Below are 16,447 nucleotides of genomic sequence, written 5' to 3' on the forward strand. Positions count from 1 at the left end.
TACAGTGCTTCTCTTTCACCAGCAATAGAGAGATTTCACATTTACCTCAGAAGAAAAATACTCAATGCCGCAAGTCGCGGTGAATTATAAAACCTGTGATGAATATGAGGTTCTGGTTAAAAAGTTGAGATGGGTCTGAAATACGGTACTATGGCGTTAGCTGTCTACAGAGAGGGATATGGGAGCGTTCTTGCAGAAGAGATACAAATGGAGTCTTTGCAGGATAGGAAGATGAAAAGTGGTTTCTGTTATACTAATGACTCTTTCACCTCTCGCTCCCCATCCCGTTTTTTCGCCTCACTAGGAGCAGCTCGAGTCTCTGGGCTTGCAACTGGTGCTGCAAGAGCCAGGCCTGGGGCCATTTCCAGGTGTGTATCACCTTTCCCATAAATCTCGTTCATTTTGTCTACAATTAGTCCTTCTTTTTCCGGTGCTCCCTCTGCAAAGACGCCCTCCTCTTGACTATGCCTGTACAGATAAGACGCCTGTTTCATTGACCGCTTTAGTAAATACCTTCGGAAGGCTCTTTGGATTTTTATGGCACAGACTTCTTCGTGCTTCCTTTTCAAAGTCGTAGTGATGGGTTCATAGGAAACCTTGGATGGGTTGGCAGCCATGAATTTCTCCTCCATTGTGGCTTTCAAGCCGTCCATTTCCCCTGAGTCACCCAGCACTTCTTTAGTCAGCGCAAAGAGAATATCCAGACAGTGGATTTTATCTCCGACAACCATCGGTAAATCCATGGTGATTAATTTAATCTTGTTTGGTTTGGCAATCTTGAGTGGCTCTTGCAGGGTGTCTACAAAATCCGACAGCATGCTGTACGTGATAAACTGGGTGGCATCTGGATCAAACTTCTCCCACGTTTCATAGAACATTTCAAAGTCATCTTCACAGAGCGGTTCACTGCTCTCCTCTGTAGCCACATTGAAGTTCTCCAGGATGATGGCGATGTACATGTTCACAACGATCAGAAAGGAGATGATGATGTAGGTGCAGAAAAAGCAGATGCCAATAGACGGGTTGCCACAGTCTCCTTTTACTGAACTTCCGGGATTCTCCAAGTTAGGGTCGCAGTCCGGTGGGCCACTGTTCAGGATAGGGTTGAGCAGACCATCCCACCCGGCAGACGTCGTGATCTGAAACAAACAGATGATGCTGTTTCCAAACGTCTCGAAATTGAAGATGTCGTCGATCCCAGACTCCTTCTTGACGTAGGCAAAGTTGGACATCCCGAAGATGGAGTAGATGAACATCACCAAGAACAGCAGGAGGCCGATGTTGAACAAAGCAGGGAGAGACATCATTAAAGCAAACAAGAGAGTCCGGATTCCTTTTGCTCCTCGGATCAGCCGCAGAACACGCCCAATTCTTGCCAACCTGATCACCCTGAAGAGGGTGGGGGACACAAAGTACTTCTCTATGATGTCGGAAAGGACGATACCTGAAAAGGGGTGAAAAGAAGGTAAGCGTGGCTCGCTCCATGAGCTGAAGTAGTGAAGCAATGGGTAACCTGCTCTGGGTCTATATGCACCCTCTGTGCTGGAGAGCTGAGGAGGTGAATTCATGTGAAGGCAAGGGTGCTTAGCGGAGGACCATAAACTCACATGGGCTGGAAAAGGCCTCAGGAAAGTTCCCTAGCCAGTGCTGCTGCACAATCCTATGTTCCCTGCGATTTGCCATCCAGCCACCATCTCAGAATCCACCATGTCCCATTGCTACTTGCCCCATTGCCTGATGTGTTTCATGGTTGAAAGGTTTTCTTACTGCTCAGTCTAACCCTTGCTCTTTTCTGTTGCCCCCGGTACTTCTCTCTGGCTAAAGGTGACAATCATGCTTTAGCCCAGGGGTCGGCAACTTATGGCACGCGTGCCAAACACGACACAGCGAGCCGATTCTGAGTGGCACGCTGCCTGCCGGTGAGAGGAGCAGGGGCGGAGGGGCCGGAAAGCGCCACGCTGGGGGAAGAAGGGGGAGGAGGGAAGCTTGGCTGCCGCAGGACCAAGCTTTTGCCTCCTGCCCCCGCAGGGGAGAGCGGGGGGGGGGGGGTCCCGGCCCCCCGCCCCACTCAGCCCCCCCGCCCACCGCTCTCCCCTGCGGGGGCAGGAGGCAGAAGCTTGGTCCTGCGGCAGCCAAGCTTCCCTCCTCCCCCGCTTTTTCCCACAGCTTGGTGCATTCCGGCCCCTCTGCCCCTCCTCCTCCCTCTCCCTGCCGGGATGGCCCTTGCGAGGGGGAGCGGAGCAGAGCAGAGCCGAGCGGCAGCGTGCTCACTGCTCTGTAGAGCAGGCAGAGAGAGGTAGGGACGGGCCTGGGGGAAGGGGGTGGAACAGGGCATATCCCTCCCAGTCCCCTGCCATGAGCCGCTCAGGGCAGGGGGCTGGGAGCACCCCCACGAGCCGAGCACCCCAGCCTTCTGCCCTGCACCCCCCCCACACCCTCCAGCCCTCTGCCCTGCACCCCCCACATCCCCCCAAGCCCTCTGCCCTGCACCTCCACACACCCCCCAGCCTTCTGCCCTGCACCCCCCACACCCCCCCAGCCCTCTGCCCTGACCTCCCCCCAACTCCCAGCCCTCTGCCCTGCACCTCCACACACCCCCAGCCCTCTGCCCTGAACCCCCCCCACACCCAGCCTTGTGCCTCCACACACACCCCAGCCCTCTGCCCTGACCTCCCCACACACACTCAGCCTTCTGCCCTGCACCCCCTCCACCTCCCAGCCCTCTGCCCTGACCTCGAGTCGCCCCCAACACCCAGCCTTCTGCCCTGCACCTCCACATCCCCCCCCAGCCCTCTGCCCTGACCTCGAATCCCCCCAACACCCAGCCTTCTGCCCTGCACCCCCACACCCCCCCAGCCCTCTGCCCTGAACCCCCCCACACCCAGCCTTCTGCCCTGCACCCCCCCCAGCCCTCTGCCCTGACCTCCCCCCAACACCCAGCCTTCTGCCCTGCACCTCCACATCCCCCCCCAGCCCTCTGCCCTGACCTCGAATCCCCCCAACACCCAGCCTTCTGCCCTGCACCCCCACACCCCCCCAGCCCTCTGCCCTGAACCCCCCCACACCCAGCCTTCTGCCCTGCACCCCCCCCAGCCCTCTGCCCTGACCTCCCCCCAACACCCAGCCTTCTGCCCTGCACCTCCACACACACCCCAGCCCTCTGCCCTGACCTCGAGTCGCCCTGCTCAGCCCACTGCAGGCCTAGGTGAACAGAACCCCAGGCTGGCAGTGGGCTGAGCAGGCTGGTGGCGTAAGATCAGCATTTTAATTTAATTTTAAATGAAGCTTCTTAAACATTTTGAAAACCTTGTTTACTTTACATACAACAATAGTTTAGTTATATAATATAGACTTAGAGAGAGAGACCTTCTAAAAAACGTTAACATGTATTACCGGCACGCGTAACCTTAAATTAAAGAGAATAAATGAAGACTCGGCACACCGCTTCTGAAAGGTTGCCTACCCCTGCTTTAGCCCCTGTTCTTCCACACAGGGAGAACAGGGAGAGGCTGGTGAGCAAAGATGGTGTGGCAGTTAGGGCAGTAGCATTCTGGCTTCGAATCCCAGCTGTGCCACAGACGTCTTGTGTGATCTTGGCCTCATCTGCCTGTCTGTAACGGGGGGAATTGCCCTGCGCCCCAGGGGTGTTCTGAGGATACCGTGGGAACAGGCAGCCCTTATTATTTTGAATGTATGAGTTTATCTAAAACAGCCTTGTAGCGCACATGCAAAGATTAAAATGTAGCCAACTCGTCGCTAATGAGACGCCCTCCCAGAAACAACGAGCCCTCCTGAGCCCTTGCTGCACCCCAGTCCATGCTAGAGGAGTGTGCCGTACAGTTCCTCCTGAAGGCTGAAAGAGGGGAGCAAGGGAGCCCTCCGCAAGGTGCCTGGGGTTGCAGACAGACCTTAGCCCCTTGGAGAAGGGGAGGTCTGCCCATGTAGGATCCCTTTATGCATGGAACCCGGGGAGTTGCTTGCGGTGAGAACGTGGGGTAGGATTTGCGGGAAGCACTTTAGGGTGCGCGCTCAGGGAAGGTTTTAGTGAGCACACAGGAAGGAGTTTTTTAGGGGGAGCACCTGGGGAGCAGGACCAGGTTAAGGCATAAGCATAATGGGCCCCTGCACCTGGAGTCATGTGAATCTCAGCTTTAATATATATAAATAATCATGTTTCTAGCTCTCCTGGTTGTGAAGAAAGTCTTGAAAACATGCGCTGAGCATGACAATGCAGCAACAGCTGTCTGAGTCTGCAGACAGCCTGAGACAGTTGCTCTAAAAGGGGTGAAATGTCCCATGCATCCCTATGGGCTGTTAACTCTGAAACCTACTGCTTTGGGGGCCCTGCCACCTGCCCACCTCTTCTGGGGTGACTGATGTTGGTAGGGTCCCCCCACACCGAGTCCTCTATCTGGGAAGGGAGGCAGGGTGGAGATGTGTCCTCCCTCCTATGGGGTGGACTTCTGCCCATCTGAACAGTGCTCAGGGAGGCCCAGTCTGTCCAAAGAGGAATGGTGGTGGGTTTCTCGAAGTGGCTCATAGAGGGTGTCCACTCCTACCACCACTCCAGCAGGCACAGGAACAGTGGCAGAGCTAGGGCCCCAAGGCAGGGCCATGGGTCTCCCAGGTAGGGGGGTGCCACCAAACCCATATTTCCCATCTAGGCATTTCTTCTCTATCTTGGTTGCTACAGAACCCACTTGGAGGCTTGCCTGAGTCAATGGAAATGCAGCTGGCGGCTGGTGCTTACCTCCGATGGAGAGGATGACCACCACAAAGTCGAAGATGTTCCAGCCAATGGTGAAGTAGTAATAGCGCAAGGCGAACATTTTGAGCAAGCACTCGCCCGTGAAGATGACGATGAAAATCATGTTGATGTTGTAGAGGACGCTGATTTTGGTTGGGCTTTGGTCGTCTGTTTCAACCATCATGGTCACCATGTTAAGACAAATCAGGACCATGATGATGATGTCAAAAGCTTGCTTTGTCACAAAGTCAAACACCAGCCCCTGACATTTGTTCTTTAATACATGGAACGTGGGTGAAGATGGAGGCAGAAGGGCAAGCCAGGAGGTGGAATGGACAGACAGGGCACAGTGGAGAATGAAGACAAAAATGGAAAGAGAGAGAGAGAAACAGTGTTTAGAAGAGGACAGAGACCCATCCGTCTTATCCCTCGTGCAGTGTGATCATGCAACAAGGATGTGGGCCCAGAGCCTCCCATGGGAGTTAGGCACCTAAATATCTTTGAGGATCTGGGCCGTGCTGCCTGGAGTGCTGTGGGCCCCTCACCTGCTGCTTAGGTCAGTGGGTGTTGCAAGATGGAGCCTAGCTGGCACATGCCGACGTCTCATATGTTATGGTGTAATAATGACATGTCTCCCAAGCGCCAGGCTCAATGACTGGGCCTCCCCACGATGGATCATTATTGAACCCTAATTAATGCCAGTTGTTTATCATGGAAAAAATGGGAAAGGTCATCATTTGAGTTAAGGGGAGGGAATGTCTTTTATTGGACCAAGTTGTGTGGTGAAAGAGACAAGCTTTCGAGCTACACAGAGCTGTGACACTCTCAGGACCTTTCCCAGACCTGAAAAGGAGCTCTGTGTGGCTCCGAAAGCTTGTCTCTTTCACCAATACAAGTTGGTCCACTAAAAGACAATCCCTCCCCTACCTTGTCTCTCTAATATCCTGGTACCGACATGGCTACAACAACACTGCAAACAGCATTTGAGTTGTACCTGTTCAAAAAAGTCAGTCACAATCGTCTAATTATTAACCACCCCCATTTTCTATTCTAGGACTGTTAACAGCTGCCAGGAATAGGGAAAAGCTGGGGATTTTCAGAAGAGCTGCCACACTGGGTCAGACCAACGGTCCATCTAGCCCAGTATCCTGTCTCCAAGAGCAACCAGTAAAGAGCTTCAGGGGGAGTGCACAGAACAGGCCAATTTTGGAGCGATCCACTCCTTGTCTTCCCCTCCTGGCTTCTGCCAGTCAGAGGTTTAGGGAGACCCAGGGCATGGGGTTGCATCCCTGGCCATCTTGGCTAATAGCCATTGATGGACCTGTCCTCCATGAACTGATTAATTCTTGTTTGAACCCAGTTATACTTTTGGCCGTCACAACATCGCTTGGCAATGAGCTCCACAGGTTAGTTGTACAATGTGGTGAAAAAGTCCTTCCTCTTGTGTGCTTATTAATTTTATCGGGTGACCCCTGGTGTTTGTATTGTGGGAAAAGGTAATTAACACCTCTCTCTTCCTTTTTGCTACACCAGTCCTCATTTTATAGACCTCTGTCATATCCCCCCTTAATCGTCTCTTTTCTAAGCTGAATAGCCCAAATCTTTTTAAACTCTCCTCGTATGGTAGCTAGGCCAGACCCTTGATTACCTTTGTTGCCCTTCTCTGAACTTTTTCCAGTTCCACTATATCCTTTTTGAAATGGGGTGACCAGAACTGCACGCAGTATTCAAGGGCTGGATTTAGATAGTGGCATTGTGATATTTTTGTCTTGGGTTCTATTCCTTTCCTAATGGTTCCTAACATTCTGGTAGCTTTTTTAACCGCTGCTGCGCACTGAGCAGATGTTTTCAGAGAACTCTCCAGTGACTCCAAGATCTCTTTCTTGAGTGGTAACAGCTAATTTAGACCAGTGGTTCTCAACCAGGGGCCCGGGGCCCCCTGGGGGGCCGCAAGCAGGTTTCAGGGGGTCCACCAAGCAGGGCCAGTGTTAGACTTGCTGGGATCCTGGGCAGAAAGCTGAAGCCCCACCGCCTGGGGCTGAAGCCAAAGCCTGAGCAACTTAGCTCTGCAGGGCCCCCTATGGTCTGGGTCCGGGGCAATTGCCCTGCTTGCTACCCCCTAACGCCGACCCTGGCTTTTATATGCAGAAAAAACAGTTGTTGTGGCACAGGTGGGCAGTGGAGTTCTTATAGCATGTTGGGGGGGCCTCAAAAAGAAAAAGCTTGAGAACCCCTGATTTACACCCCATCATTAGAAGCACTTGACTATCCTCGCCACCTTTGAAAATCTGAACCCGAATGCTTGGCAGAGCCAAATGTGTAGCAATTCCTGGGGAGGTAAAAGACCAGAGGTGAAATGCTGCTCCCAGGGAAATCAATGGGAGTTTTGCCTTTGGCTTCAATGTGGCCAGGATTTCACCCCAGGCCCATGCCTGAGCAAACCCTGAGCGTCATGGAGTTTGTCACAAAACTCATTGGCCATTATGAACATCAAGCTGTAACACTGACACGTATCTGGGAGCGTGACAGGAGGCTCACGCAGAAAGGAAAATACATGCACTACGAGAAACGACAGTTCGAAGATGGAGCAGTGACAGAATTGTGTTTGCTAGAAGGAGAACAGCCACGAGCCGTTTGGAAGTTTTAAGGAAAGGAAAACTTAAAGAAATCCAAACGAGCAAGTGATTTATAAAGCTGAAGTAGAAACTGCTAACAGGAAAAGGGGATTTGGGAGGTGGTGTCACAGGAATAACAATCTCTCAGAGTGCTTTACAAAGCACATCAGTATCAGTATCATTATCCCTATTTTACCAATGGGGAAACTGAGGCACAAGCAGGTGAAGTGACTTGTCCAAGATCGCCCAGCAGGCCAGGGTCAGAATTGGGACGAGAACTGGGTCTCCTGAGCCCCGGTGACTGCTCTAGCCACTAGGCCACGCTGCCTCTTCCCCTCACAGAGCTGATGGGCTCAGCCAGATTCAAAATTCAAAGAAAGTGGCATTTTTAAAACCACTGCCACTCTCACCATTCCAACAACCAAGGGGCTGTGCTCGCGGTCCCAGCAGGGCCCTTCTGTCCTAGCAGCATTTGCAATGGCTGGGGACATCTAATGCGCTCAGCATGCGCTCTCCAGCATGTCCTGTCAGATGCCCACCCGTCCTGGCTCGGCCTCCAGAACAGCATGGGCTAAACTGGTTTTTTTCTGCTTTGCGGGTTTTGAGCCTTCTGGGGGGAAGCTGCCTGCTCCCCCACAAGTGCTCCCCTTGGCTGCTCAGAGGGGTCACCACATGCCTTCCCCTGTCTCCTGGGCTGGGGGAGCTGCCTCTCCACCATTAGCCATTGCCATCCATTATCACTGCCCTGCCTCCTCCCCACACCTTTCTTCCTCCCTTTCGCCTAGGAACCACGGGCAGGGGGATGGAATCACCTGGGCTGGACGGTAACCAGGGCACGGGGCGAACACTCGGTGCTTGTGAAAAGGGCTATGGGACGACAGGTGGGCAGGATGTTGGGGCACGTCTCAGCCGAGAGACAGCAGCAGGAGGACTCTAGCACCATGGGGGACCACAGAGGAACCCCCCATCTAATTTCCTGGGAGGTTTCCTCTCCACAGGGCTGATTCTGGGAGATGCTAAGTACCCCCCCCGCGACGCGCTGAGCACGCTCAGCTCCCAGCGAGGAAGTCAGTCCTTGGCGCTTCTCAGGGTCAGGCACTCGGCAAGTACTCAGGGTACCTGGGCAAATACTCAGGGTCAGGTCCTGGTCCCTTGGGGGTAAGCCCTCAGTTAGAGGCAGTTCTCCTGAAGTCAGAGCAGGAGACCATAACAAAAAGAAACTAGTCTATGGTGCATTAAATACTCCACTAGTACTGTATGGCTGAAGGGCTTGGTTTCCCAGGGCGCTCACCCAACACGCTGCCATTCTGAAACTCCATCCTGGCTGCTTGTTGCCAGATGTAAAAGCATAGGAGCTCTATGTGGAGCGGAAACAGTGATCCGAGGCGCATCACAAAACCTGATTCGCCCTCTGGACACCTGGCCCCGGCTCATGCTTGTTGGCACCATTTCTGTTTCTAAACACCCCCTCCCACTAGCCCGCAAACGCTTTTAACATGCCATACGTGGGGCCTGGGGATTGGCTTCTGGGGCTTCTTTGATCCAAGCTTTTTCATGGCGTTGTAGTATTTCTTCTGCTCCTCTGTCATGAAGATGTCCTTCCCTCCAAAGTATAAAAGGAATCACCATTATTAGACTTGGATACATTTTGGTTTTTAACAAGCATCTGCACCAGCTTCCAGTAACACTGGGAGGAATTTGCTGCTCCTGGCAAGTCTTGGGGCTTGGCTACACTACAAAATTAAGTTGACTTAAGTCGAAGTACAGCCACCGCAGTAACTATGTCCACACTACGCTCCTTCTGTCAGCGGTGCCTGTCCTCCCCAGGAGTGCTTCTACCGACTGAAGGGAGGCATTGTGGGGAACTGACAGCTGGAGTCTCCCTGCCCCAGTTGTCAGCCAGGCGCATGGCTCACAGTTGCCCCCGCCCTGGCGCTGACAGCCAACAGGTGATGTAAGTAATGCAATCTCTACATGGACACTGCATCGCCCTGACTACATTGATCTAAGCACTACACCTCTCACAGGGTGGAGTTATTAGGGCGGGGTAGTGGGTGACTTATATCGCCGGGAGTACCGTTGTAGTGTAGACACTGACACAGTGAGGTCGACGTTAGCTGCCTTACGCCCACCTAGCTCTGTAGTGTAGACCAGGCTCTGCTGGGGGCAGCGTCTCCTCGAGCTCAGACTCCCTGTCCTCTGGCTTTTAGAGTCTTTTCTGCCCTGCTTTTCTTTACTCCACCCAGGAATGGAGCTTGCTTTAACTGCAGCCATGTTTTAGCCAGAGCTACCCACAGTGGCTCATGTCTCTTTCCTTGGAGGATCCCACCAGCTCAGCAAACACTGCTGGCTCCTGAATCCCAGCTGCCCTGGTGCTTCCCAGCCCGTCCGGAGTTCCCTGTAATCCTCTAGGTCTTTTCCTAATGGAAGCAGCTCAGTGTCATCACCCATCACCCGGCCCCTCCCTCCCCACTCCGCGTTTCACTGGAGTGCAGGGGATCCATGGGTGCTATGGCTCTGTCCTCCTAGGGGCTCTGTGCCTCCACAACACCCCTCCACAACACCCCTGCCCAGGCCCAGGCCCAGGCCCCTGCCCCCCCAGCGACCCCAGCAGAGCACGGAGGGCCAGGCCTGGCAATGCTGATGCTTCTGGGGTCAAAATCGAATAGAAAAGAGACTCCCTCCCTGCACCTTCTTTGGTTTTTCTGAGTACTTTCCAGGCCCCCTTTACATCAGAAAACCCCAGGCACAAAGCCCAGGATGTGACTTCTCAGGTTCCCATAGGGAGCTCATTTAGCAACCCCAGTGATCGGGAAGAGTGGGCGCTGGCACGGCAGGGAACTGCCCAGGGGATTCTCAGCTCCCGCACAGCAGCTTCTCTGCTCCTAGGCTGGGTCTGCTCCTGTGTCTGACCTCTCACTGTGACCCCACGCCCCCGTCTGCGCCCTCGCCCAGGCAGGGCCGGCTTTAAGCCGATTCACCCAATTCCCCGCGCCAAAGAGGGCCCGTGCCCACGCCTAATGGGGCCCCGCTCCGGGGGTCTTCAGCGGCATTTCGGCGGTGGGGGGGTCTGCTCCGGGGGTCTTCGGTGGCATTTCGGCACCGGGGGGTCCTTTGGTGCTGCGGAAAACCCGGAGCGGACCCCCCGCCGCCGAAGTGCTGCCGAAGCCCCGGACTGCCGCCGAGTATTCCAATCGGGCCCCGCGGGTCATAAAGCCTGCCCTGCGCCCAGGAGCTGCAATTCGCTGCCCGCCACAGAGCGCTCCTTCCTGGCCTGTCTCCTGAAGCTCTGCGCTAGGAATGACTGTGGGGCAGTGCTCTGGGTTATGCAGGAGGCCAGACCAGGGGCGGCTCTAGCTTTTTTGCCACCCCAAGCATGGCAGGCAGGCTGCCTTCGGTGGCATGCCTGCGGGAGGTCCCCAGTCCCACGGATTCGGCGGCATGCCTGCGGGAGGTCCCCGGTCCTGCGGATTCGGCGGCATGCCTGCGGGAGGTCCGCCGGTCCCGCGGATTTGGCGGCATGCCTGCGGGAGGTCCGCCGGTCCCGCGGATTCGGCGTACCCGCCGCAGAATTGCCGCCAAATCCGCGGGACCGGCGGACCTCCTGCAGGGAAGCCACCGAAGGCTGCCTGACTGCTGCCCTCGCAGGGACCGGCAGGGCCCCCCCCGCAACTTGCCGCCCCAGGCACGTGCTTGGAGTGCTGGTGCCTGGAGCCGCCACTGGGCCAGACTAGCTGATCCCAATGGCCCCGTCCGGATCTCCAGGGCTATGGAAATGCCAGGAGCCCAGGCGGGCCAGGAGATACTTATCTTTTTCTTTTGCTGGTTGAAGTTGTCGATAATGACGCCGATGAAGAGGTTGAGGGTGAAGAAGGCGCCGAAGATGATGAAGATGACGAAGTAGATGTACATGTAGAGGTTGGTCTCATACAGCGGCTGTTCTTCGATCTGAGTGAGGAGAAGGGGACGCATGAGTGGCAGGGCACAGCCCACTCCCTCCCCCCCAGGCATGGGGTCACTGCTGCACTGCAGGGGACTGGGAATGCTGACAACCCAGCCTCCCCCCTGCCCTGACATTGGGGCCCTGGCACAAAGAACAAAGAACGCACTGCTCCTCCTCTTCCCCCAAGGCCCTGCCCCCGGCCAGGCTGGAAGCTGGAGCCAGCCTGTGGTAAGTGCTGCCCAGGGAGCCTGGTCCACTCTGGGAGCCCCGGACCCTCCACCTGCCCTGGAGATGCTCTGAAAAGCTCCGTGCCGCAGAACGTCAGTCTGCCCCCAGCTGCAGATGTCATGAGGGAAGGTCAAGAGCAGCTCCCGGGACGGACTTGGCTATGGGAAAGAAGTGGGAGCATAGGGTGGGGGGACAAAGCTTCTGTCATAAACATACAGCTAAGGGTAGCATAAAATCCCTCCTTTACCTGTAAAGGGTTAAGAAACTCAAATAATTTGGTTGGCACCTGACGAAAAGGACCAATGAGGGGAGAAGATACTTTCAAATCTGTGGGGGAAGGTTTTTGTTTTGTCTCTCTGTGTGAGCGAGAAACCAGGGCAGGGAAAATACATCTCCTAAAGCCAGACTTGAACTAAGCATGTAAGATTACAAATTGTAAGTATAGAATGTCAGGGTTAGAAGGGACCTCAGGAGGTCATCTAGTCCAACCCCCTGCTCAAAGCAGGTCTAATCCCCAGACAGATTTTTGCCCCAGATCCCTAAATGGTCCCCTCAAGGATTGAACTCATAACCCTGGGTTTAGCAGGCTAATGCGCAAACCACTGAGCTATCCCTCACCTTAGGAAGGAAATGCATTATAGCCCCTCTCCTTAGGAAGGAAATAATCCCCCTGCCTTAGGAAGGAAATGCATTATATTATCTTTTGTTTTAGCTTGTGAATTTTCCCTAGGCTAAGAGGGAGGTTTATTTCTGTTTTTTTGGTAACTTTAAAGTTTTGCCTAGAGGGGAATCCTCTGTGTTTTGAATCTGATTACCCTGTAAAATTACCTTCCATCCTGATTTTACAGAAGTGCTTCTTTTTACTTTTTCTTTATAATAAAGTTCTGCTTTTAAGAACCTGATTGGTTTTTAGTGTCCTAAAAACCCAAGGGCTGGTCTGTGCCCACTTTGTTAACCTATTTGGTTGGTATATTATTCTCAAGCCTCCCCAGGAAAGGGGGTGAAGGGGTTTGGGGGATATATTGGGGAAACAGGAACTCCAAGTGGTTCTTTTCCTAAATCTTTGTCTAACTCACTTGGTGGTGGCAGCGATACCGTTCCAAGGACAAGGAAGAATTTGTGCCTTGGGGAAGTTTTTAACCTAAGCTGGTAGAGATAAGCTTAGGGGGTCTTTCATGTGGGTCCCCACATCTATACCCTAGAGTTCAGAGTGGGGAGGGAACCCTGACAGCTTCTGTCCCAGAAAAGAGGGGGAGATCTGACAGTTTGGGGTCAGCTTGGAGTACTTTTGGGGGGGCTGGTTTCTGGGGGGCGCTGGCAAGGCAAAGGGGGAGGGTGGCGCCTGCAGAATGTGTGATCAATGAAACATCAGGCTGTGTCCTGTTCCCATGGTTCACTGCTCAGCTATGGGACAGGGTGAGAGCTCCACCCCTCGACCTGCCCGAGCCCCCCAGCTGGGTGAGTGGGGCCTGGATCAGTCTGTCAGTGCCGGGGGCAGAGCACAGAGAAAGTGCCCCTCAAAGCCCTAAGCCGGCCCCAGGGCCATGCTGAACCATGCAGGGCAGGGCTCCTTGTCCCAGCATGCCCTGTGAAGTCAGGCGTGTCGGCGAGAGAGCTGCAGTACACGCTCCTTGCTCTGTGTCACCTCACCTCGCGGGAGTCCACGGCCGCATACATGATGTCCATCCAGCCTTTGAAGGTGGCCTGCCGGGACAGCACAGAGCAGTGGAGTCAGTCCCCAGGGGAGCTCAGCACGTTGGCTACTGAACATCTGGCCCCTGGGCTGTGGAATAACCAGGCTTAAATTCCTGCCCTAACTCAGGCAGAGCAAGGATGTAAGCCTAGGGCTCCTGCATCCCTCAGAAGTGCGCTAACTACGGGGCTCTCATAGGGTCTAGCACAGCCTCTCCCGCTTGGACCAGAGATTCCAGCCGAGATGCAAGGAGCCTTCCCAATGAATGGGTCACTGAAACCGAGACATTTCCAGGGGAAGTTCCCCCTTCGACGAATCGCCATTTGGACAAAAAACCTCATGTTGAAAAATTCCCAAGCAGCCTGCCGTGGAACAACCAAAACCCCCACCCACACTCCATTCGGGGGGAGAAGCTACACTGATCCCTGGAGATGGTGCTTTACCTCTGTCTGGGGAGCCCAGAAAATTGCAGTGTCACACGATGGGGCAGGCTGGTGTCAACCACTGAGCTGGGCCAGGAGCTATCTCAAGCTCCAGCTTTGCTAACCAGAAGTCTAGCTGACTCCTTGGCTTCCCAGTTAGCTTCCGGGCTGCATTTGTACAACACACAGCTAACTGATCACTGCCTAGCTGTTAACCTGTAGCACCTGATCCTGAGTCTCTGGCAATCTGGGGGGTTGGACCATTCACTCCACCAGGAGCTGGAGCGGGCTTGGTGTTTGTGACTGAACAAACGAGGGTGCATGTCTCGTTTCCTGCATTAGATGGCATGACACCACTGCAGGGGAAGCTGAGCACCAGACTGGTGCTCAGCTAGGGCTGCACTGGGTGCCAATCTGACCTGGAGGGGGTGACCTTGGGCAAGTCCCTTCCCCTTTCTGTGCCTCAGTTTCCCCCACCCCTTTCTGTAAAATGGGGCTAATCATTTGGTCGTATCTATTTTTCCTGTAAGCCCTTTGGGACAGGGACGATCACTCACTCTGCACTAGCACAGCAGAGCCCTGATCTTGGTCAAGACTCTAGGTGCTACTGTCAGGTACATAATGATAAAATAAAGCCCAGCAGCCTGGTGCCTAGGGACTGCAGGGGAGCCTCTCACTCGGCGTCTGACAGCTGCTCTATCTGGGGAGCTGTGCCAACCTGGGGTTACCCCGGGCCAAGAGCTGCCGCGTGGTGGAGTCCTTACCACCTGCAGCAGGGACAGGTAGCCCAAGCCCACGTTGTCAAAGTTGACCTTGACGTTGACCCAGCGCGCCTGGTTGGTGTGGAGCAGCGCCAGGCAGTCGCTTTTGTTGTTCACCTCGCTGATGTCAAAGAGCTCGTCCGTAGTGGTGTTGATGCACCGGTAGTACTTCCCCGCAAACAGGTTCACCCCCATGATGCTGAATATCAGCCAGAAGATCAAGCAGACCAGCAGGACGTTCATAATGGAGGGGATGGCACCCAGCAGGGCGTTCACCACCACCTGCAACGGGAAGGGAGAGGGGGCTGGATTGGCCTGGGGGAAACAGCTCGGGACCTGGTGAGTGGCAGTTCTGTGGCTGGGTGCTAGCTCTGCTGCTCGGATGGAATTACAGGTACCCCTCACCTGGGAGCAGATGCGTCTCCTCAAAGCCACCTGGACAGGCGAACAGCAGAGGGGAGCGGCGAACAGCAGAGGCTAACAGAGGGAGTTTGCCTGGGAGCTGTCCGAGAGGAGGTACGCTAAGTGCTGCATTGGGGGGCTGTGTTGGTGAGTATCTGAGTGTCTGTTGCTGGGACAGTTTGTCAGTTTGACCGTGTGCTTGATTGCTTGCTTGTTTGTTTGAAAAGTGTGAATTGGGAGTGCTTTGTTCCAGGTGGGCCTTGAGTGGGCCTGACTGGTATATAAGGGCAGTCAGCAGCGAACCAGCTGAGCGGCGAACAGCAGAGGCTAACAGAGGGAGTTTGCCTGGGTAGAGCGCACTGAGGCTTTCATCTGCAGGTTTCTCTGAGTAGTTCCTGCAACAGCTGAGGAAGCTCTTAAGAGGAAGGTGATATGGAAGGTGAGCAATCAGCTGTTGTAACCTGCACAGGTTGTGCCATGTTTGTCTTTCTTCCACAGGACAGAAGCGACTTTGTCTGTACAAAGTGCAAGCTGGTCTCCATATTGGAAGAGAAGGTTCGAGGTCTGGAGAAACGAGTATCGACTCTGCGTTGCATAAGGGAAAATGAAGATTTCCTGGACAGACGTCAGGAGATGCTTCTACGGCCACAATGTTCTGAAGATTCAGAGCAGGTGCAGCAGGGACAGAAGGATGGTGAAGAAGTTTGGCAGCATGTGACCTCCAGAAGGAGAAAGAGGAGCATCCATGTACCAGCAATGGAGATACAGGTGAGCAATCGTTTCCATGTTCTCTCTACAGGTACTAATGCGGAGAGTGGACTAGATGACCCATCTGAGGGAAGGGAGCAGAAGGAGACTCCACCGATTGGAAGGCAAAAGATGCACTGTCCTAGGGATGGGGGTTCCACGACCACCATCCCCAAGAGGAGGAGGAGGGTGGTAGTGGTCGGGGACTCCCTCCTCAGGGGGACTGAGTCATCTATCTGCCGCCCCGACCGGGAAAACCGAGAGGTCTGCTGCTTGCCAGGAGCTAGGATACACGATGTGACGGAGAGACTGCCGAGACTCATCAAGCCCTCGGATCGCTACCCCTTCCTGCTTCTCCACGTGGGCACCAATGATACTGCCAAGAATGACCTTGAGCGGATCACTGCAGACTACGTGGCTCTGGGAAGAAGGATAAAGGAGTTTGAGGCGCAAGTGGTGTTCTCGTCCATCCTCCCTGTGCAAGGAAAAGGCCTGGGTAGAGACCGTTGAATCGTGGAAGTCAACGAATGGCTACGCAGGTGGTGTCGGAGAGAAGGCTTTGGATTCTTCAACCATGGGATGGTGTTCCAAGGAAGAGGAGTGCTAGGCAGAGACGGGCTCCACCTAACGAAGAGAGGGAAGAGCATCTTCGCCAGCAGGCTGGCTAACCTAGTGAGGAGGGCTTTAAACTAGGTTCACCGGGGGAAGGAGACCAAAGCCCTGAGGTAAGTGGGGAAATGGGATCCTGGGAGGAAGCACAAGCAGGAGAGAGCAAGAGGGGAAAGTGTAGGGGACAATTTCCTGGTGCAAGTGCTGGAGGAACCAACTAGGGGCAGAGCTTTTCTTGACCTGCTGCTCACAAACAGGGAAGAATTAGTAGGGGAAGCAA

At 54.3% G+C, this 16,447-nt stretch overlaps 1 protein-coding gene across 1 annotated transcript in view; it reads right to left on the bottom strand.

Moving 5' to 3' along the window:
* Positions 1 to 248: 248 nt before the first annotated feature.
* Positions 249 to 16,447, bottom strand: part of SCN4A (sodium voltage-gated channel alpha subunit 4) — a 109,723-nt gene continuing 93,524 nt past the window's right edge. Inside the window, exons 20-25 of the mRNA XM_065422505.1 lie at positions 14,413 to 14,691; positions 13,184 to 13,237; positions 11,173 to 11,310; positions 8,868 to 8,972; positions 4,751 to 5,021; positions 249 to 1,444 (exon numbers count right to left, since the gene is read on the bottom strand). Coding sequence (XP_065278577.1) covers positions 249 to 1,444; positions 4,751 to 5,021; positions 8,868 to 8,972; positions 11,173 to 11,310; positions 13,184 to 13,237; positions 14,413 to 14,691 — 2,043 coding nt within the window. The remainder of the gene's footprint in view (positions 1,445 to 4,750; positions 5,022 to 8,867; positions 8,973 to 11,172; positions 11,311 to 13,183; positions 13,238 to 14,412; positions 14,692 to 16,447) is intronic.

Source organism: Emys orbicularis, chromosome 25 (genome assembly GCF_028017835.1).
Source record: "Emys orbicularis isolate rEmyOrb1 chromosome 25, rEmyOrb1.hap1, whole genome shotgun sequence".
NCBI classification, from domain to species: domain Eukaryota; kingdom Metazoa; phylum Chordata; order Testudines; family Emydidae; genus Emys; species Emys orbicularis.